General features: G+C 41.9%; 2 protein-coding genes and 1 pseudogene across 2 annotated transcripts; all 3 read left to right on the top strand.

Moving 5' to 3' along the window:
• The window catches only part of LOC128523917 (histone H2AX-like), a 37,735-nt pseudogene extending 28,247 nt beyond the window's left edge, over positions 1–9,488 (top strand).
• On the top strand, positions 7,781–8,403 carry LOC128523984 (histone H1-like). The gene has a single exon (XM_053496245.1). It carries the CDS (start codon positions 7,792–7,794, stop codon positions 8,401–8,403), a length of 612 nt encoding a protein of 203 aa, XP_053352220.1. The 5' UTR covers positions 7,781–7,791.
• A 741-nt stretch (positions 9,489–10,229) lies between the features above and the next one.
• LOC128524032 (histone H3) lies at positions 10,230–10,646 on the top strand. The gene has a single exon (XM_053496310.1). It carries the CDS (start codon positions 10,236–10,238, stop codon positions 10,644–10,646), a length of 411 nt encoding a protein of 136 aa, XP_053352285.1. The 5' UTR covers positions 10,230–10,235.
• Positions 10,647–17,796: the final 7,150 nt, after the last annotated feature.

Here is a 17,796-nt window from a genome sequence, read left to right as displayed (position 1 = left end):
CTAAAAAAAAACTGAAGAAAGACTTTCAGCGGTTATAACACGTCGAATAAGCTGCTTTTGGATACTGAAATACATTTTCATACTAGTTTGGAAAATAACCAGTAAAGTGACTTCGGCCATGGTCGTTTCTGTTTAGTGGGCGTGGCCTGTGACATATTATCATGCAGCTCCCGCTGAGCTCCTGTCTAGTGTAAATGCAGGTGGTGGTTCCCAGTCCAGCACCGGCCGAGCACCAGAACCGGCACCTGGCACCAGCACCAGTGTAGTGAAAATGAGGTAAAAGAGACTGAGGAGGAGCTTCTTCCCGCAGGCGATAAGGTCTCTCAACCACACCACTATGCAGAACTAACACAATCTTTATCTTCACAATCAAAAATTACAGTTCAAAAATATTTTCAAGTGTTAAAATACAATCTTCATTATTTTTCAATCTTACAAATTCAGGTCGACAAAATTCAGGTAATAAAATTCAGGTAACAAAATTCAGGTAACAAAATTCAGGTTGAAAAAATTCAGGTAATAAAATTCAAGTCGCTAAAATTCAAATTCAAATTCAAATTTAAATTCAAATTTTATTTGTCACATACACAGTCATACACAGTACGAAATGTAGTGAAATGCTTATACGACTGCCATTGACCCTAAAAGAGAATTAAAGTTCACAAATAAGAAATAAATATGAATAAAAGAAGTACGATAGAAAAATTTAATAGAAAAATTAAATTAAACTAGGAAAAATAGAACTAAAAATAAAAAATAGAAATATGCTAGGAAAAATAGAACTAAAAATAAAAATAGAAATATGATGTACATAAAAATAGAAATATACTGTACAAATTTAAATATACTGTACTGAGAAATATACTGTACAAATTGAAATATACTGTACTGGGTGTGCAAATATGCACAGTGTTGCAAAGTCTTTGTGCAAAGGTTATTAAAGTGTCTTTGTGCACTGGTCCAGGATGTAAACGTAAACATGTAGCGTAGTTGTAAAGGTAGGTGTGCAAAGTTATTAAAGTGTCTTTGTGCAATGGTCCAGGATGTAAACGTACAACATGTAGTGTAGATATGAAGGAAGGTGTGCGTGTAATTGTCCATAGTGTCCAATGAAAAGATTGTGTTAGTCCTGCATAGTGGTGTGGTTGTGGAGAAGCTCCTCCTCAGTCTCTCTGTGTTGGCCTTCAGGGAGCGGAATCGCTTCCCAGACCGCAACAGAGTAAACAGTCCGTTGTTGGGGTGGCTGAGGTCCTTCACGATCTTCCTGGCCTTGGTCAAGCACCGCTTGCTGTTGATTGAGTGCAGGTCAGGGAGCTCGGTGCGGATGATGCGCTCAGCTGATCGCACCACCCTCTGTAGAGCTCGTCTGTCCTGCATGGTGCTGTTCCCGAACCAGGTTGTGATATTTCCCGTCAGGATGCTCTCTATGGTGCAGGAGTACAAATTCCTGAGCACCTTGGAGGGCAGTCTAAAGTCTCTCAAGCGTCTGAGGTGGTAGAGACGCTGCCGGGCCTTTTTTACCACGGTGTTGATGTGACAGGACCATGCCAGTTCCTGCGTGATGTGAACACCGAGGTATCTGAAGCTGTCCACTCTCTCCACTGGGCTCCTGTTGATGACGGGGGTCTGGTAGTTCCTCACCTGCTTTGTACTGAAGTCCACTATCAACTCCTTTGTCTTACTGATGTTCAGGAGGAGATTGTTCCTCTGGCACCAGTTCTCCAGATTTCCAACCTCCTCCAGGTAGGCCATCTCATCATTGTTCGTGATCAGGCCCACCACAACAGTGTCGTCAGCAAACTTGATGATGGTGGTGGAGTTGGTAGTGGCCACGCAGTCGTGGGTGTACAGAGAGTACAGCAGGGGGCTCAGAACACAACCCTGGGGGGCTCCAGTGCTGAGAGTGAGGGAGGCTGAGACATGTCCGCCCATCCTTACTGCCTGTGGTCTGCCAGTCAGAAAATTGGAGATCCACTGACACATTGATGAGCTGAGTCCCAGGTGCTCCAGCTTGGTGGTAAGTGTGGAGGGAATTATGGTATTAAATGCAGAGCTGTAGTCGATGAAGAGCATTTTCACATAGCATAGAAAGTGTTCAGCTCGTCTGCCAGAGTCACGTCTGCGTTCATCCTACCTGATGTTGGTGCTCTATAATCCGTAATTGTCCTTAATCCCTGCCACAAGCTCCTAGAGTCACTCTGTTAGAGCTGTGACTCTAGTTTTTTTCTGTAGCGCTGCTTCGCCTCTTTCACCGCCTTCCGGACGCTGTATGACGCAGCCTTGTACGGTTCCATGTCCCCCGACGCGAGTCCCGTGTTGTAGGCAGCGGTGCGAGATCTCAGAGCGTCGCGGATGGTTTTATCCACCCACGGCTTCTGGTTGGGAAACGTTCTAATAGTCTTTTTTTCCACGGTATCATCCGCTAGTTTCCCAATGAATCCCACAACCGCTTCCGTAAACACGCTGACGTCATCGGAGCTGTTTCTGAACATGTCCCAGTCTGCGTCATCGAGTGCGTCCTGTAACGCGGCCACTGATTGGTTCGTCCAGCGCGCGACCTCCCTCTCAACCGGAACTTCCTGTTTCAGCCTTTGTTTGTATTTTGGCATAAGGAAGATGGCGGCATGGTCGGATTTACCAAACGGTGGACAAGATTGAGCCGTCCTTGACAGTTGACTTTCGCCCCTGGTGGGGCAGGTGATGTGCTGATAATAGTTCGGCGCTGCGCGTTTGAGGTTGGCACTGTTAAAGTCCCCCGCCACAATAAGCACAGCGTCCCGGTGTTGTGTTCGTTGTTGTGTGAGTGCCTCATGCAGCTCGCATAAGGCAGTGTCCGTGTCTGCTTGTGGTGGAATATAAACGGCACTGATTATGACCGATGTAAACTCCAGAGGTAGATAAAAAGGACGACACATGATGGACATTAGTTCCAGATTTGGTGTGCAGGAGCGTGTGAGAGGAACGACGCTCGCGCTGTTGCACCAGCTGCTGTTCACCATTAAACACACGCCGCCTCCCCTTGACTTCCCCGAGTCCCGTGTCCTGTTCATGCGGTGAACCGAGAAGAACTCGGCCGGCTGGATGGCGTGGTCCGGCACCGCTGGGTTCAGCCATGTCTCGGTGAAGCAGAGGAGATTGCAGTCCCGAATGTCTCTCTGGAACTTTATCCTGGCCCTGAGGTCATCGAGCTTGTTTTCCAGTGACTGGACGTTGGCGAGCAGGATGCTAGGCAGAGGTGTGCGGTGTGCACGGGCTCTCAGCCTGTTCCTGACGCCGGTTCGTTTCCCTCGAGGCCGCCGCTTCGCGTCGCGTCCTTTTTTGTCCCTCAGGATCTCACTCGGCCAGCTCGGATCCGGAGTTAAAAACGTCGAATTGTGAGTACATTGTACACCAATAGAAACAAGAGTGTCTCTATCATAACTAATGTACTCCATAGTGGTAATTTTGCCGGTTTTAAAACGCTGTAAACTAACTTAAAGAACAAAAACAAAGAAAAGGTGGTCAGAGCAGTCGTGACGGCAGCCGACCTCACCGGCGCCATCTTGGGCACACTTGAAATTCAGGTAATAAAATTCAAGTCGCTAAAATTCAGGTCTTCACATCCGGGATATCACAGGAAGAGCAGTGGAGAGCCGATTGCTGCTGTCCGTGCCGCAGTGTACTTTAAAGTGTGCTTCCTGCTCCCTGTGCGAGAGCGATGGGTTTCCCGCCCCTGAGCTCGGTAATGTTACAGTCACATTCAGCAACAAGAGGGGATTAATTTCCTCAGCAGCAGCAACAACATACATGCTGTTTACACTTTGTTAAATTTATATTGCTTATAAATAAAGGTAACCATAAAAACTTTGTAATAAAGAAAAACGTAAAGTGTGGATAGTACGGTTTAATGTCTGTGTGTATGAGTGAAGTTTGATTTAAGCCCTATACGGTGCCTCATTAATACCTGTCGCACTGTGACTTTGTCACATATAACATTGTACATCAATGGCTGCACTGCAATTAACCCCATTTCTATTTTTGATTGTAATTTATATTTATTATATTTATATAATTTTTTATATATCTAGTTTTTGTTCGTCATTGCACAAGTAACTCTGGTCAGTTCCCACATCACCCTGTGTATACTGACTGTAAGATTGTCTTGAATTGTCCCTATCAGTTTATTTGCACAGAGTCAGACTTCTGCAGTTACTCTGGTGTCACGCGCTGAACTCATGCTGTTTCACTGCTTCCTAAATTAGTTTCTGCTGCTGTACTGAATTTTTTCCACAGACTGTAACATCACCGAGCTCAGGGGCGGGAAACCCATCGCTCGCGCGTGTGAATGAAACAGCGCTGGCTCTGCTTTGAATATAGTGTTTACGGCAGTGGGGTCATTTTAACACATTTCACCCTTTATTGTGCAACTGGCAACCCGGCCAGTTAGTTAAGAGGGCTGTGTTCCGATCGGTAAGTAGTTTATGAGAAGTAGACTACACAGGGAGCAGGAAGCACACTTTAAAGTACACTGCGGCACGGACAGCAGCAATCGGCTCTCCACTGCTCTTCCTGTGATATCCCGGATGTGAAGACCTGCATTTTATTACCTGAATTTTGCGACCTGAATTTGTAAGATTGAAAAATAATGAAGTTTGTATTTTTAACACCTGAAAATATAAACTGCAATTTAGTAACTTGAATATGTTTGCATTGAATTTTAAATGCTTGAATTACATTTTCACTTGAAATATACAACCACAATAAATTGCAGTGGCAAAAATTTCAAACATTGTAAATGCTCTAAGGATTTTTTTTAAATTCAGATCAAATTGCAATGCAGAAAAATTCAAACATTTTTTTTGCAACACGTTTTTTTCAGTTCATGTAACTCAACCTGCTATTTTGCTTTGAGGAATTTTGGCACTATTATACTTCCTTCGGGATGAGGGTTCAATTCCCACCTCAGATCTGAATACACACTGTCTGCATGTTCTTCCTATGCTTAGTTAGTGAGATTAGACATTAAAAATATATATATTTTAAAATTAATTTTGGTAACTAATCAAATTTAGGCTGCTTGTGGCTTATCGGTTAGCATTCTATTCTTGCACTTACAGGGTCCAGATTCGATTCCCACTGGGTTCTGTGTGGTTGGCGTTTGCATGTTCTCCCCATGCATGGTGGGTTTCCTCCCATAGTGGTACTCCCATAGTGCCCATATTTTGAATTAGTTTGTGTGTGTGTGTGTGTGTGTGTGTGTGTGTGTGTGTATGTGTTTGTATGTGTGTGTGTGCCCTGGGTTGGATTGGCACCCCATCCAGTCTCTTCACCCCGCCTCGTGCTCTAAGTCTCCTGGGATAGGCTCCAAACTCCCCGCAACCCCGAATACAGGAAAACTGGGTACAGTTGATAAGTGAGTGAGTAAAAACTAGTTTATTTTAAGTTGAAGAACTATCAGGATTATTATACTCAAAAACCTGGCAGCTTTAATCTTTTAATAAAATGATAATTCCAAAATGAGAAATATTTTGTTGATATTTAAACAATGATTGCCTAGAATCCGTCCTCTGTCCCCCCAATACTGCATAAACATTTTTAGCAACTGTGTGGATGTGTTTTGTTTCTTTAACTTATAATTGGGAGTATATATAATTTTACAACAATTACTGCAATAAAAATTACTAATGAGTAACAAGTGCAGATAACTTTCTAAAAAGTGATTCACTAATTTACTAAAATGTGATTTTACCATGTGATTTACAGTAAATTAGATTAGATTAGAATTAACTTTGTCAGTGTGCAGAGTACATGAACAGAGTCAATGAAATGCAGTTAGGATCTAATCAGAAGTACATAGTGGCCCGTTTACAATAAACAAATACAATGTGTTATACAAACAGAAGCTGCATTTGTTATGGTTATGGTTATGGTATATATATACAGTGGCGCAAAAAAGTATTTAGTCAGCCACCAATTGTGCAAGTTCTCCCACTTAAAAAGGCCTGTTAATTTTATCATAGGTTTACCTCAACTATGAGAGATAAAATAAGAAAAAAAAATCTAGAAAATCACATTGTAGGATTTTTAAAGAATTTATTTGCGAATTATAGTAAAACACATACAACATGGAACACAACACCAGAAACACAACATGTTTAGACGGAAACACAAGCACACAGACAATGAATGATGAAGACTAACGCACAAGCTTATATTGGCCACAACGAGAAATCTTTAAAAAAGAACTGAGATAAATTTGAATTATCTGCTCATCCTGTGTTACTGTTTGAATTACCGATTAGCAGCGTCTGCATTGCGTAACCTCCATCCGTCTCTCCACCAATCAGTGAGCCGAAAAAAAAAAAAGGTTGAAGTGTCATCTGATCAATTTAATCTTAGGTACGGCTAAAGTGGCCATATACATCAGCAGACAGAATAAAATGGCAAAAAGTTAAAAAGGGCTTTGGGGAAGCTGTGTTTGCAGTTTGGATGATGAACGTGTTTTTGCACCAGAGATGTAAAGAGCTTGAGGAGCTAATCAATGTTGTAACCAGTACATAAGTGTTTTTATCCAAGTGTTATGGTTTCCTATTCAGTTGTTACTCTCGCTCTTGATGTCTAGGGGAGATAGGAAGCAGACAAAAAAAATAAGAAAAAGAAGAATGTTTATATAATAAAGGCTGTCACTGATTACTACCAGGGGAGTGAACTGTGTATATCAATGAGGCAACCTCGAGACTTGCGATGAGCATCAGAAAACTTTAGAAAGTAATGTATAACAATAAACTCAATTACAGTGGAAACTAAAAGTTCAGATGAAGAAGGCCCAGCCCGCACGACTGTATCTATTTTTACAACCACTGTCTATTTTTACAATTGTAAACATTTTGTATATGTCCCTAAAACTGATGTCCATCCTGTCATTTGGGGAAACTGTGAGAAATTGGTTGATATAATCAGTGACATCACCACCATCATCCTCACTGGAAGAATAACACTGTAAGTACATTAAGTATTCACACATATTTTATCATTTTCATCATATTGTGATTGTAGTTTGATGTTAAGCTTCATATGTCAACAAGAAATTCAAAACATGTGATAAACAGGACACAGTCACGTGCAACAGTGAATCACTTTACTAACTTAAGGTCCACCATGTGATCATAGGATGGAATAGTGAGGGACATTTCTTAGATAAGTGCTAACAAACAAACAAATAAACAAAATCCCCTCACATCTGACACACACACACACACACACTCTGGCTCTCTCAACCTGTCCCCCTAAGCTGTGTTTTACACAGGCCAAAACAAGCTCCGTTTCATATCCTACACACAGCGCTCGGCCAGTGCTCACACATCGAGCTCACTGACAGGACTCGCCTTCAGTTCGGACCAGAGTTCTTACAGCGGTGCGACCTGTTTTTGTCCGGTTTTTACACACGACACGCACGAAATGCGCAGTGCGCCGGCTCGAGCTGCAGGCGCGCGGCGCACGTTTATGGCTACTGCGCGAGAATGCGGCTGTCTAACTGACCGTGTCGGGCCTCGGAAGAAAGAGGAAAGGCCTTTCTCACTAAACGTGTGCTTGAACGCTTGAGATCTGCAGTCAGGACTCGGATATTCACAGAGAAATGTCCGGAGAAAACACACTCGCTATCGTGTGACGGAAGCGCAGTCATTCAGCGGCTGCCTGGTTGAGTCTACACCGCTCTCATGTGTGCTTTAAGATCATACGGGAGGGAGGTTCCAGTGTTACTGCGCGCTCAGCGTTACACTCGTTTATTCTACTTAGATCCCTGAGAGAGAGATGGCAGAAGTGGCTCCCGCGCCCGCCGCCGCGCCGGCCAAAGCGCCCAAGAAAAAAGCAGCTTCGCGGCCAAAGAAAGCCGGGCCCAGCGTCGGCGAGCTGATCGTCAAAGCGGTTTCCGCGTCCAAGGAGAGGAATGGCGTGTCTCTCGCTGCCCTGAAGAAAGCTCTGACTGCCGGTGGATACGATGTGGAGAAGAACAAGTCCCGCGTCAAGCTCGCCGTCAACAATCTGGTGAAAAAAGCGGTTTTGGTTCAGACCAAAGGCACCGGCGCGTCTGGCTCTTTCAAGCTGAACAAGAAGCAGACCGAAGCCAAGAAAACTGCACCCAAAGCGAAGAAACCGGCCGCCAAAAAGCCCGCAGCGGCGAAGAAGCCCAAGAAGGTAGCGGCCAAGAAACCCGCCGCCAAGAAGTCTCCTAAGAAGGCAAAGAAACCCGCCGCTGCCACCAAGAGCCCCAAGAAGGCGAAAAAGCCGGCGACCCCTAAAAAGGCAGCGAAGAGCCCCAAGAAAGCGAAGGCGGTTAAGCCCAAGACTGCCAAGCCCAAAGCATCCAAGGCTGCCAAGCCTAAAGCACCCAAGGCGAAAAAGGCAGCTTCTAAAAAGAAGTGAACATGTTAAATTTATTTCTTTCATATTTCTCCCCTTAACGGCTCTTTTAAGAGCCACCCACGTTGTCATTTAATGAGCAATAATCCACTTTTTTGTCAAACTACATTAATAGAACAACCATGTTGTTTAATACTATAAGATTCTAAGGAATCCTGTAATTTTAAGATTTTTTTTTAAGTATACACTTCAGTCTAGTCATGTAAGAATATATTAAAATGCATGTAAACCGGAAGTATAAAAGGTTTTTAATAATGCGTGTGAAAAAGCAAAGGACTATAAACAAAAAATTTAGGAGATTCGGTTGTGTGGGACACACTCTCCTTGTAGATGTGGACTCTGTAAAATATAACAATTGTTCATTTTCGTTTGCAAGTTTGACATTTGTTTTTCTAAACCTTTGTTCTCTGAATGAAATGATCATTGTGGATATTGTTGTGTATTGTGACTGTCATTGTAATCACCTATGTCTTTTCTCAATGAAAAAAATAGTTTTTAAACAGCATCAAAACTATTTCTGTTATCTTGTGATGAGACAGGGGCGGGGCTGGAGAGAATTCGACGGCGTGTTAGTGATTGGTTGGTTTGTTACAACGATTGTAGCCAATGAGGATGCAGCAGTTTAGGCTATATTAGAGAGCGCTAGAGAATGATTGCTTACATTTTCGGTTCTTTTTGAACACGTTAACGTAGTGAATCATGTCTGGAAGAGGTAAGACCGGTGGAAAGGCTCGTGCCAAGGCCAAGACTCGCTCATCTAGAGCTGGACTGCAGTTCCCCGTGGGCCGAGTCCACAGGCTTCTCCGTAAAGGGAACTACGCTGAGCGCGTTGGTGCCGGCGCTCCGGTCTACTTGGCCGCTGTGCTGGAGTATCTGACTGCTGAGATCCTGGAGTTGGCTGGTAACGCCGCCCGCGACAACAAGAAGACCCGTATCATTCCCCGGCACCTGCAACTCGCCGTGCGTAACGATGAGGAGCTGAACAAACTGCTCGGAGGAGTGACCATCGCTCAGGGTGGTGTGCTGCCCAACATCCAGGCTGTGCTTCTGCCCAAGAAGACCGAGAAGCCGGCCAAGGCCAAGTAATTTCACCCACTGTTGCGTTTTAGTATCCAAAGGCTCTTTTAAGAGCCACCCATTTTTCCTTTAAAAGTGCCGTTTCCTGATCAGTTCAGAAACACTGTTGTAATACGTGAATGAATGGGAATTATAAATATTTTGTAATAAGAGGTGAATTGAATCGTTTTAGTTAAATATGTGAATGTTTAATCTTTCAAGTATATTTTAGTTGAGCGGGAATAGAGTGGAACCAATGTTCTCTAGTCAGGGGAGAGTCAGGGTTTAATTATGTGCGACACTATATACTTGTCCATGTGAGAGTTGTGTTCGGCAGACAGTAATATTTTGAGCTACAGTGTTGTGCTGAAATGTTTTTCTGGAGACTTTTATGGAATGAGTACATGTAAAGATTTACATGGGATGGTATGGTCAGCAGAGACAAAAAACCTCATGGGGCTTTTAGAATGAGAATAAAATGTTATGATTTTGAGATGTAAATGTACAAAACGATGTATAACCTTGTAAATAACATTCGTACATTTTGTTTTACATAAAGATAATAAGGGAGTTTCAAACCAAGTCGGTGGGAGAAGAGGAGCCAATAAAAGTGAAGCCTCGGTACGTTACGGAGTGACGTAACGCGTTGGAACCAATTACACGCGGCGCTTTCAAGCCGCCCAATCAGCGCAGCCGAGCGTTAGGCTGTAAATAGGCCGCGCTCTCTCGTGTCACTCATTCTGTTTTCTCTCTAAAGAAGCACAGACATCTCTTAAGTCATGGCAAGAACCAAGCAGACCGCGCGTAAATCCACCGGCGGTAAGGCGCCTAGGAAGCAGCTCGCCACTAAAGCTGCCCGTAAGAGCGCGCCTGCTACCGGCGGGGTGAAGAAGCCTCACCGTTATAGGCCCGGCACTGTGGCTCTGAGGGAGATTCGCCGTTACCAGAAGTCTACCGAGCTGCTCATCCGTAAACTGCCGTTCCAGCGTCTGGTGAGAGAAATCGCTCAGGACTTTAAGACCGACCTGCGCTTTCAGAGCTCGGCTGTCATGGCCCTGCAGGAGGCGAGCGAGGCTTATCTGGTTGGTCTGTTCGAAGACACCAACCTGTGCGCTATTCACGCCAAGAGAGTGACCATCATGCCCAAGGACATTCAGCTGGCCCGCCGTATTCGCGGAGAGCGCGCTTAAACATTAAACCCTGTTTAACCTACACAAAGGCTCTTTTAAGAGCCACTTCATCGTTTCAGAAAAGTCGGCACGTTTTTATAGTGTTGGGTTTGTACACATTGACTGCAGTGAAAAGCTTACACGATAATCATGTACCTATATTGTGGCGGCGGCTGACGACCAGCATGCTTTGCGGGAATGTCGGTGTGTTCACCATGATGGGGAAAGGTGTTTGGGTTAGTGGCTTCGGCCCTGTTTGTGTGTGTGGGGGTGTGACGTGTGAAATGTGCTCCAGTTCAAGCCAGTGCTGAATTGGATGTAGGCTCCTGAGTGAAGGTGCTGCTCATGCCTTACATGCTGTGTGCTTAATAAAGTACTACCAGCCATTGCATTTGGTAGCAAATAAGCTCACTCGTCTCTCCAGCATTCTTCCCGGCGTAAAAACGCTACAATATAATGTTTGACCAAATATATTCCAAAAGCATTTGGTATTAAGACTTGTTTTGTTATAAACCTAATAATTATGAAATAGCAAGCAAGAGCTTTCTCTTTCTCACACACAGTTGATATAGGAAAATGATTCCTCATACACCCAGAACAAGTCTTTAATATTCCTGGAGTCCTTACATAAAATTTAAGGGACTTTAAGGGTCAGCACAGACTCCACTACATTGTGACGAAAAGAGGCAGCCAAAACATAAAAATGAGTACAATTAGAAGTAACAATTTGCACAGCTTTTTAAGTTTACTCAACTTTTAGAGAAATTTGCTGGCCAAATTATAGTTTTAAAAATATGAATCTGACATGACGATATCAACTTGTAACATGTCCCTAGTCCAAATCTTAAGGTAACTCAACTTGTAATTCAATATGCCAGTAGTATTGGTTGTAGGTAGAGTAGCCAAAAAATGTACTTAAGTAAGAGTAGCTGTACTCCAAAACAATATTACTTTAAGTAGAAGTAAAAAAGTAGTCATCCAAAATATTACACAATTATAAGTAAAAAAGTATTTGGTGAAAAATACTCAAGCACTGAGATACTGTTTCATATATATATATATATATATATATATATATATATATATATATATATATATATATATATATGCTGTCTGACTACCCACCTTTGATTGTGGGCTCAATTAATTATATTTCTCTGGGGTTGAGAAAATTTCTATTGACTCAAAAAGTTAAGTCTCCCATTGATGTAGTTTGTTAAAGTGATTGTTTTTCTATTAAAACAAGTTGGCCTAACAATACGCAGACAATTAAAACATACAGACATTATTTAAAAAAAGTTTATTATTCGTAAACTTGTCAAAGTTAAAACTGCAACCTGCATAAAACAGGAGAATACAAGTTTTATGTTGCTTAAAAATCCATAAAATACCTGGAGACCACCAGATGCTTATTAGTATCTTCCTGATTCTTTTACATCATAACCTTATTTAAAAACTAGCAAAGATTTGACTTTTAAAGACTATTTTCCCCAATGTGTTAGTCACAAAAAAAGAAACTATGACAACAAGAGTGTGTCCCCTCAAGTCCAATAATAATAGTTCGGATGGCTTCATGGGTGCACGTCCAGTCCTTTTGGAATTCAATGTTTAGAGCACAGATCTGACTAAACATCACTCCTAAAGGTGCTGAATAAACAAAAAGGTAGAATTGAAAATAATTGTAGTTGAATTTTTTTTTTTAAAGCAGAAACAGCCTAAACTCATTTATTACACACATCAATACACATATATAAGTATATATATATATATACGTAAATAATAATGGTCATTATTGACGACTGTCATTAGTTTATACGCAGTATATAATGTGCGTGTGTATAAATAACTGACAGTCGTCTATGATGAACACTATTAATTAAGTCCACTATTCTGTGCTACTTTGCAATATGAGCGTCAGTTAGACATTCGTCCACTAGATAACAGTACAATGAGCTCTTAAATGAAGCTTCATGAAATGAACCTTTTGGTGAGATTTTTGGCTGGAAAACCTCGACACCTAAATGAGGCGTCATCTCACCATCGCAACTACACAGATTTTACATGATATCAGCAATCGTGTCTTCCTGTGGATAATCCTCTTCTTTCCCTCAAACAGAATATAGTTATCCAACAGCTGACAAATATGACAAGCAAGCATACCTTTAGCCAAAGAAATGAAAAAGAAAAATACAATGTTAAGGGTCTGTGTATATTTTGTTAATTGAAATTATCGTTTAAAAAAGAAAAAAAAAAGAAAAATACACGCTTATTTGACTTGTAATTAAAATAAAACAATAATGGAAAATGAATGCTTATTTTTCCATTTTTCCTTTTGTGCATCAGAAAGGAATAATGCAAGAAAACAAAAACCAGGAACGAATCGTTATTTAATTAGTAAGAAGCCGGAAGTTGTTAGAGCGAGGTGTGCATCACGTGGCATCTCCCCTGCAGGCTCCTGCAGCTAACACCAGTCCGGCTGGTAATGAAAAGTCATGGTTTTAGAACTTTATTCAGACATAATTTTAGAAATGGCAAGACAAGGCCTGTCATCTAAAGTTATCTCTAAACACTTGTCACTGGAATTTGGAGAAGCCAGAGGGTTTTCTGCAAGAAACATTAGAAAATTTTGTGCTGAGAATGTCCCGGGCTGTTGTCGCCTGTCTTACACACTTGGAATTAGAGGTGGCAAAGGCTGTAAACGAGGTAAGACACTTGTCCGTTGAAGAATGTGCGCGCGCTTGTGTTGCGACTGTTGTATCAGTTTTTATACAGTTCCAAGTAATTAATGATATTAGCACAGTGTCTTCAAATTTAACATTTTGTACTAAAAAGTGACTTATTATTTATTTACTGGTGGGGCCAACATATGGCCGCAAAATGATGAAGGGATATCTGTAGACAAAAGGCATATATGCTGCAGAAGGACGAATTGGGTCAGTCTTAAAGAAGGTGCATCGGCCTTATCATGAAGCAAGACGCCAAGTAAGTTATCTTGCTCATCTTCCTTTACATATCAAATGTGTTGATTTCATACGTAAGGCCTATAATAGTTAGTGGTACATAAAGTGCTTATAACCTTCAATGACGAAAACATGCCAATAATAGGCTACACTGTAGAAATGCTGATAAACTGATACAGTACATGATCATTCAATACAGTCCAGATTATCAGTAGTATTTTAATATTGTGGCTAATGAAAGTGCAACTTGTTTGAGTCACTATAAACCAGACATTTCTAATATATAAGATGAGTCCACATTATGAGATGTTTAAACAGTTAACAGCACTTTACTGAAAAACCTGGTACCAGAAATACCAGAAGATTTTTATATTGTTATTTTAACTTTCATTTATAAGTCCAATTTTATTTACAGCATATAGAGCAAGATGTCAGTTTGCAGATAGCCTTCTACTACTGGTAATATAAAAAAAAATTCCTACTTTCAGTTACATTTACATTTAGGCATTTGGCAATGTGGCTGTCACACATTGGCCTTACAAGCATGGCAGGATCATGGAGTGCTCATAGGATTCCAGGTAAATTATATAGTAGGCAATATACCTTAAGCACACTGATCCTCATGTAAATTTTTAATAGGATTGTTCTTTTGTTCTTATGCTAACTATGAAAAGGCATACCATACCAAATCACTTTGCAGAACCTGGCTGTAAACAAAGAATTCCATCAGAACTCTTGTCACATTCACTTGCTGCAGACCTTTACAGACAGCATGTGGGATCCACACTGACAACATACTCCACATTTGGAGTTGATCCCTTTACAACAGAACAGGACAAGCTAAGAATGGAAAATAATTTCTCTGGGAAATATCCAGACATTTCACATTTGTTTTATAGAGCAGTAAACAATGACTTTGCTCCATACAATGAAGCCTTGCTTTATCTGATAAACATTTAGAGAAATGCATAAACTGGTGCATTAGCAATTTACAGAACATACTGAACAAAAACAATACATAGATGTAAGAGTTTACCTTTCTGTGAGTAATTAAACTCTACTCTACAACATTACTCTTCCATAAAAAAGGATATAAAAACTGAAAAAGCAGCAGTTAGACCTGCAACTTCTATTGCACTGTAGTTGACTTCTCTACATTTTGCACAGTGTGAAGTCTCCTTCCACTGCTCCACACATGTCCTGCAGTCATTGGCTCTTCCATAATATCTCCAAAAGTACCAGGACAGAAGACTGTTACGTTTAGAGAATATTTTCTTTTCTCCATGTCTACTTATATGCAGATACATGTTTGGTCATGCAGTCATCCCACATATTTATATTGATTTACAAACATTTATCTATTAACTCAGTTTTATTGTAAGTGAAAGGTGAATAAATCAAGCCCTCTCTGCACAAAGGCCTATAAATTCAATATCCTAATTGAGGCTTCAGCAGTTTTTTTTTTTTTTTAAATATATACGTCTTTGCTGGTCAGTGGTCTACGGATAATATATACAGTGCTGTAAAAAGTATTTGCCCTATTTCTTGATTCAAGAGGTCTGGCATTAATCAGGCCCGAATGTGGCAAGTGAAATTTAACTCACCTTTTCAAAAATTGGGACAAATACTGTTTCACAGCACTGTACTCCAAAAAGTATTGTTAGAAAAAGACAAGAAATACAAAATGTGTACTAAAAGGATGAATTTTCACTTGATTTAACTAAACCAAATTCTGTATGTGCAACAATGAGTCTCTAAACTGAAACTGATAAATAAAGAACCCCACGGTTGAAAGATTAAATTTGTCATGAATTCAATAAATAAAGTTATTCATTGAATGATTTTACAAATGTAGGAAATAATTTAAATCTGTTTAGATGGATTAAATCAGTGGTTCCCACCCTTGGTCCTTGAGGATTTCCTGTCCTGCACATTTTCATATTTTTCCTGCTCCCAGCACACCTGGTTCGAGTGATCAGGTAACTAACAGCATTCTCTGAAAAAAAAATGTGTGTGATAGAGCAAGGAAAACACTAAAATGCATTGGGCTGGGGGATGTCCACGACTAGGCTTGCTAACCATAGTACAATAGTGAAGAAAAAAATAAGTCCTTTTTCCACTGCATATTACTGGCTCAACTCTACTCACAATTATGTTTTTTCTTCATAGCAAAACCAACTGGAATCCCGCCATCACATGCAGCATCACTATGACTATCAATCTAGTAAGTGGATACCATCGATTATCTGCAGCAGAACCAGTAACACTTCCGAGAAGGGTTGTGTCAAGTAGAGCTCGTACTATTTGGTGGAAAGAGGGCTATAGTATCCCACTTTTGTACACACTTCTACAAACCACACAGCTAAATGCTTCCTTGATGGTCTGTAACTTGGGAGAGAGAGAAAGACTCTCTGGGTAACGGAAAGATCAGTGAGCTCTTTGATTGCTGCTGTAACAGCTGGCAGATTTTGAGATGCCATCACCAACTCTTCTATTTTGTCACTGACTTCTCCCAAGCCAGCTGTATCGTCCTCTTTACGGCTGCTACAACAAAACATGAGCAATAAGGTAAAAATCAACTGTTTATGGGTAGTGACTTACAAAAAAATTACTGCATATTACAATTCCAAGACACATCCTACATTACAGTTCTTGAAACTGTAATTTTAAAGCATGTACGTTTTTGCAGTTTGTTGCACTGCAAAATGATAATTTGAATGCATATCTCAATCTCTTCCTCTATGTTCCCTGGAGGCTATTAAAGTCTTGTTCTGGTACAGCAAGAATTTTTCGAGCATTTTGTTTCCAGTATTGTGACCCTAAGGATGAAATGAAGATGTATGTACTGACATTTAAAAAAAAGGTGAACTGTTCACAAGCAAATGCCTAAAACAAGGCTTAATTTGACAAACAACTTTATGTCACAGGTGTTACACCATCTTTTTGTAACAACCTATGTAATATTTATTTGTAATATATTATTGTATGGGATATCACGCCCTCTCATGTCCTGGCTGAAGCCACCTTTATTTACGCCGTAAAGGCTTCTGTTTAGCCGTGCTAACAGTGCTAGCTGGCATGAGCATGGAAGCTAATGTGGCAAAGAAGAGGTCCGCTGTTCGCCCCTGTCCTCAGGAGTGCGGCTTTTCCTTGCACGAGAAGGACCAGCACGAAGCGTGCCCCGTCTGTCTGTGAATTCTCCATGCTAGGAGAGCGCTAGCTGAGCCGGAGTCATGTGCGCTTTGTCGCCAGCTCCGGCATTTAATGCTGGAAAGACGGGTCATGTTAGTGGAGAGAATCCTGGAGAGAAATACAGTCGCTCAGCAGGACCCCCTCCTTTCCGAATTAGCAGTTCCGGCTTCGCCTGTGTCTGCTGATGAGGAATTTTCATCAAAAGTCCCCACACATAGCTGGGAGGACCAGATGGAGTATCTCGAGGGGTCGGAGGACTGTGAGCTCTCCTACAGCGCTGGCCAGCAGCCAGGCACTGAGCAGCGTGCTTTCGAGGATGACATGCTCGACATCGGCCTAGAAATGCATGGCTTGTCGGAGGACGAGCATGAAATTTTGCCACCCGCTCAGAGCTCCGCTGCTACTGCGGCCGAGAAGCTGGAGGTGGAGAGGCCCTCCCCGCAGCCGGCTCAAAAACCGTTAAGGTTCACGGGATTTTTTTCTTCCTCCTGAACCGACAACCGTTAAGAATTGCCTATGTTTCCCGACTTTGTCTGCGAGTTAAAGTCATCATGGAGCAAGCCGCTGTCGACCCGTGTATCAGTGCCCGGTTACGGACAGTATTTGGAATTGGACGGAGCTGAGAAAGCAGGACTAGTTAGCCCACCGCCAATGGAGCCATCTTTGGCTGCTTATTTGGCACCCTCGCATAATCATGGAGTGTCTGGCCCTACTGTCCTTCCGTCCAAACACTGTAGATTCTCCTCTGCCCAGCTGGAGAAGATTTACCGCGCTCAAGCGGACACTGCTTGTGCGCTCAACTCCGCTACGCTGCTTCAAACATATCAGGCAATGTGTTTGGCAGAGCTCGGCTCACTGGTGCTTCAGGAGAGCCCGTTCTGTGCGTTGCTTAACGAGGTCAGGACCGTGACAGACCACATTTTGCACATATCTCGTTGTGCGGCCTCTTTCCCTCGGGAGAGGAATGGCGAGCGAAGTGGTAGCACATAGGCTTTTATGGCTCACGCATCCATCTTGTA

Source organism: Clarias gariepinus, chromosome 1 (assembly GCF_024256425.1).
Source record: "Clarias gariepinus isolate MV-2021 ecotype Netherlands chromosome 1, CGAR_prim_01v2, whole genome shotgun sequence".
Lineage (NCBI taxonomy): Eukaryota > Metazoa > Chordata > Actinopteri > Siluriformes > Clariidae > Clarias > Clarias gariepinus.
Note: the sequence above shows the minus strand (reverse complement) of the source record. Positions and strands in the feature narration are given on the sequence as shown.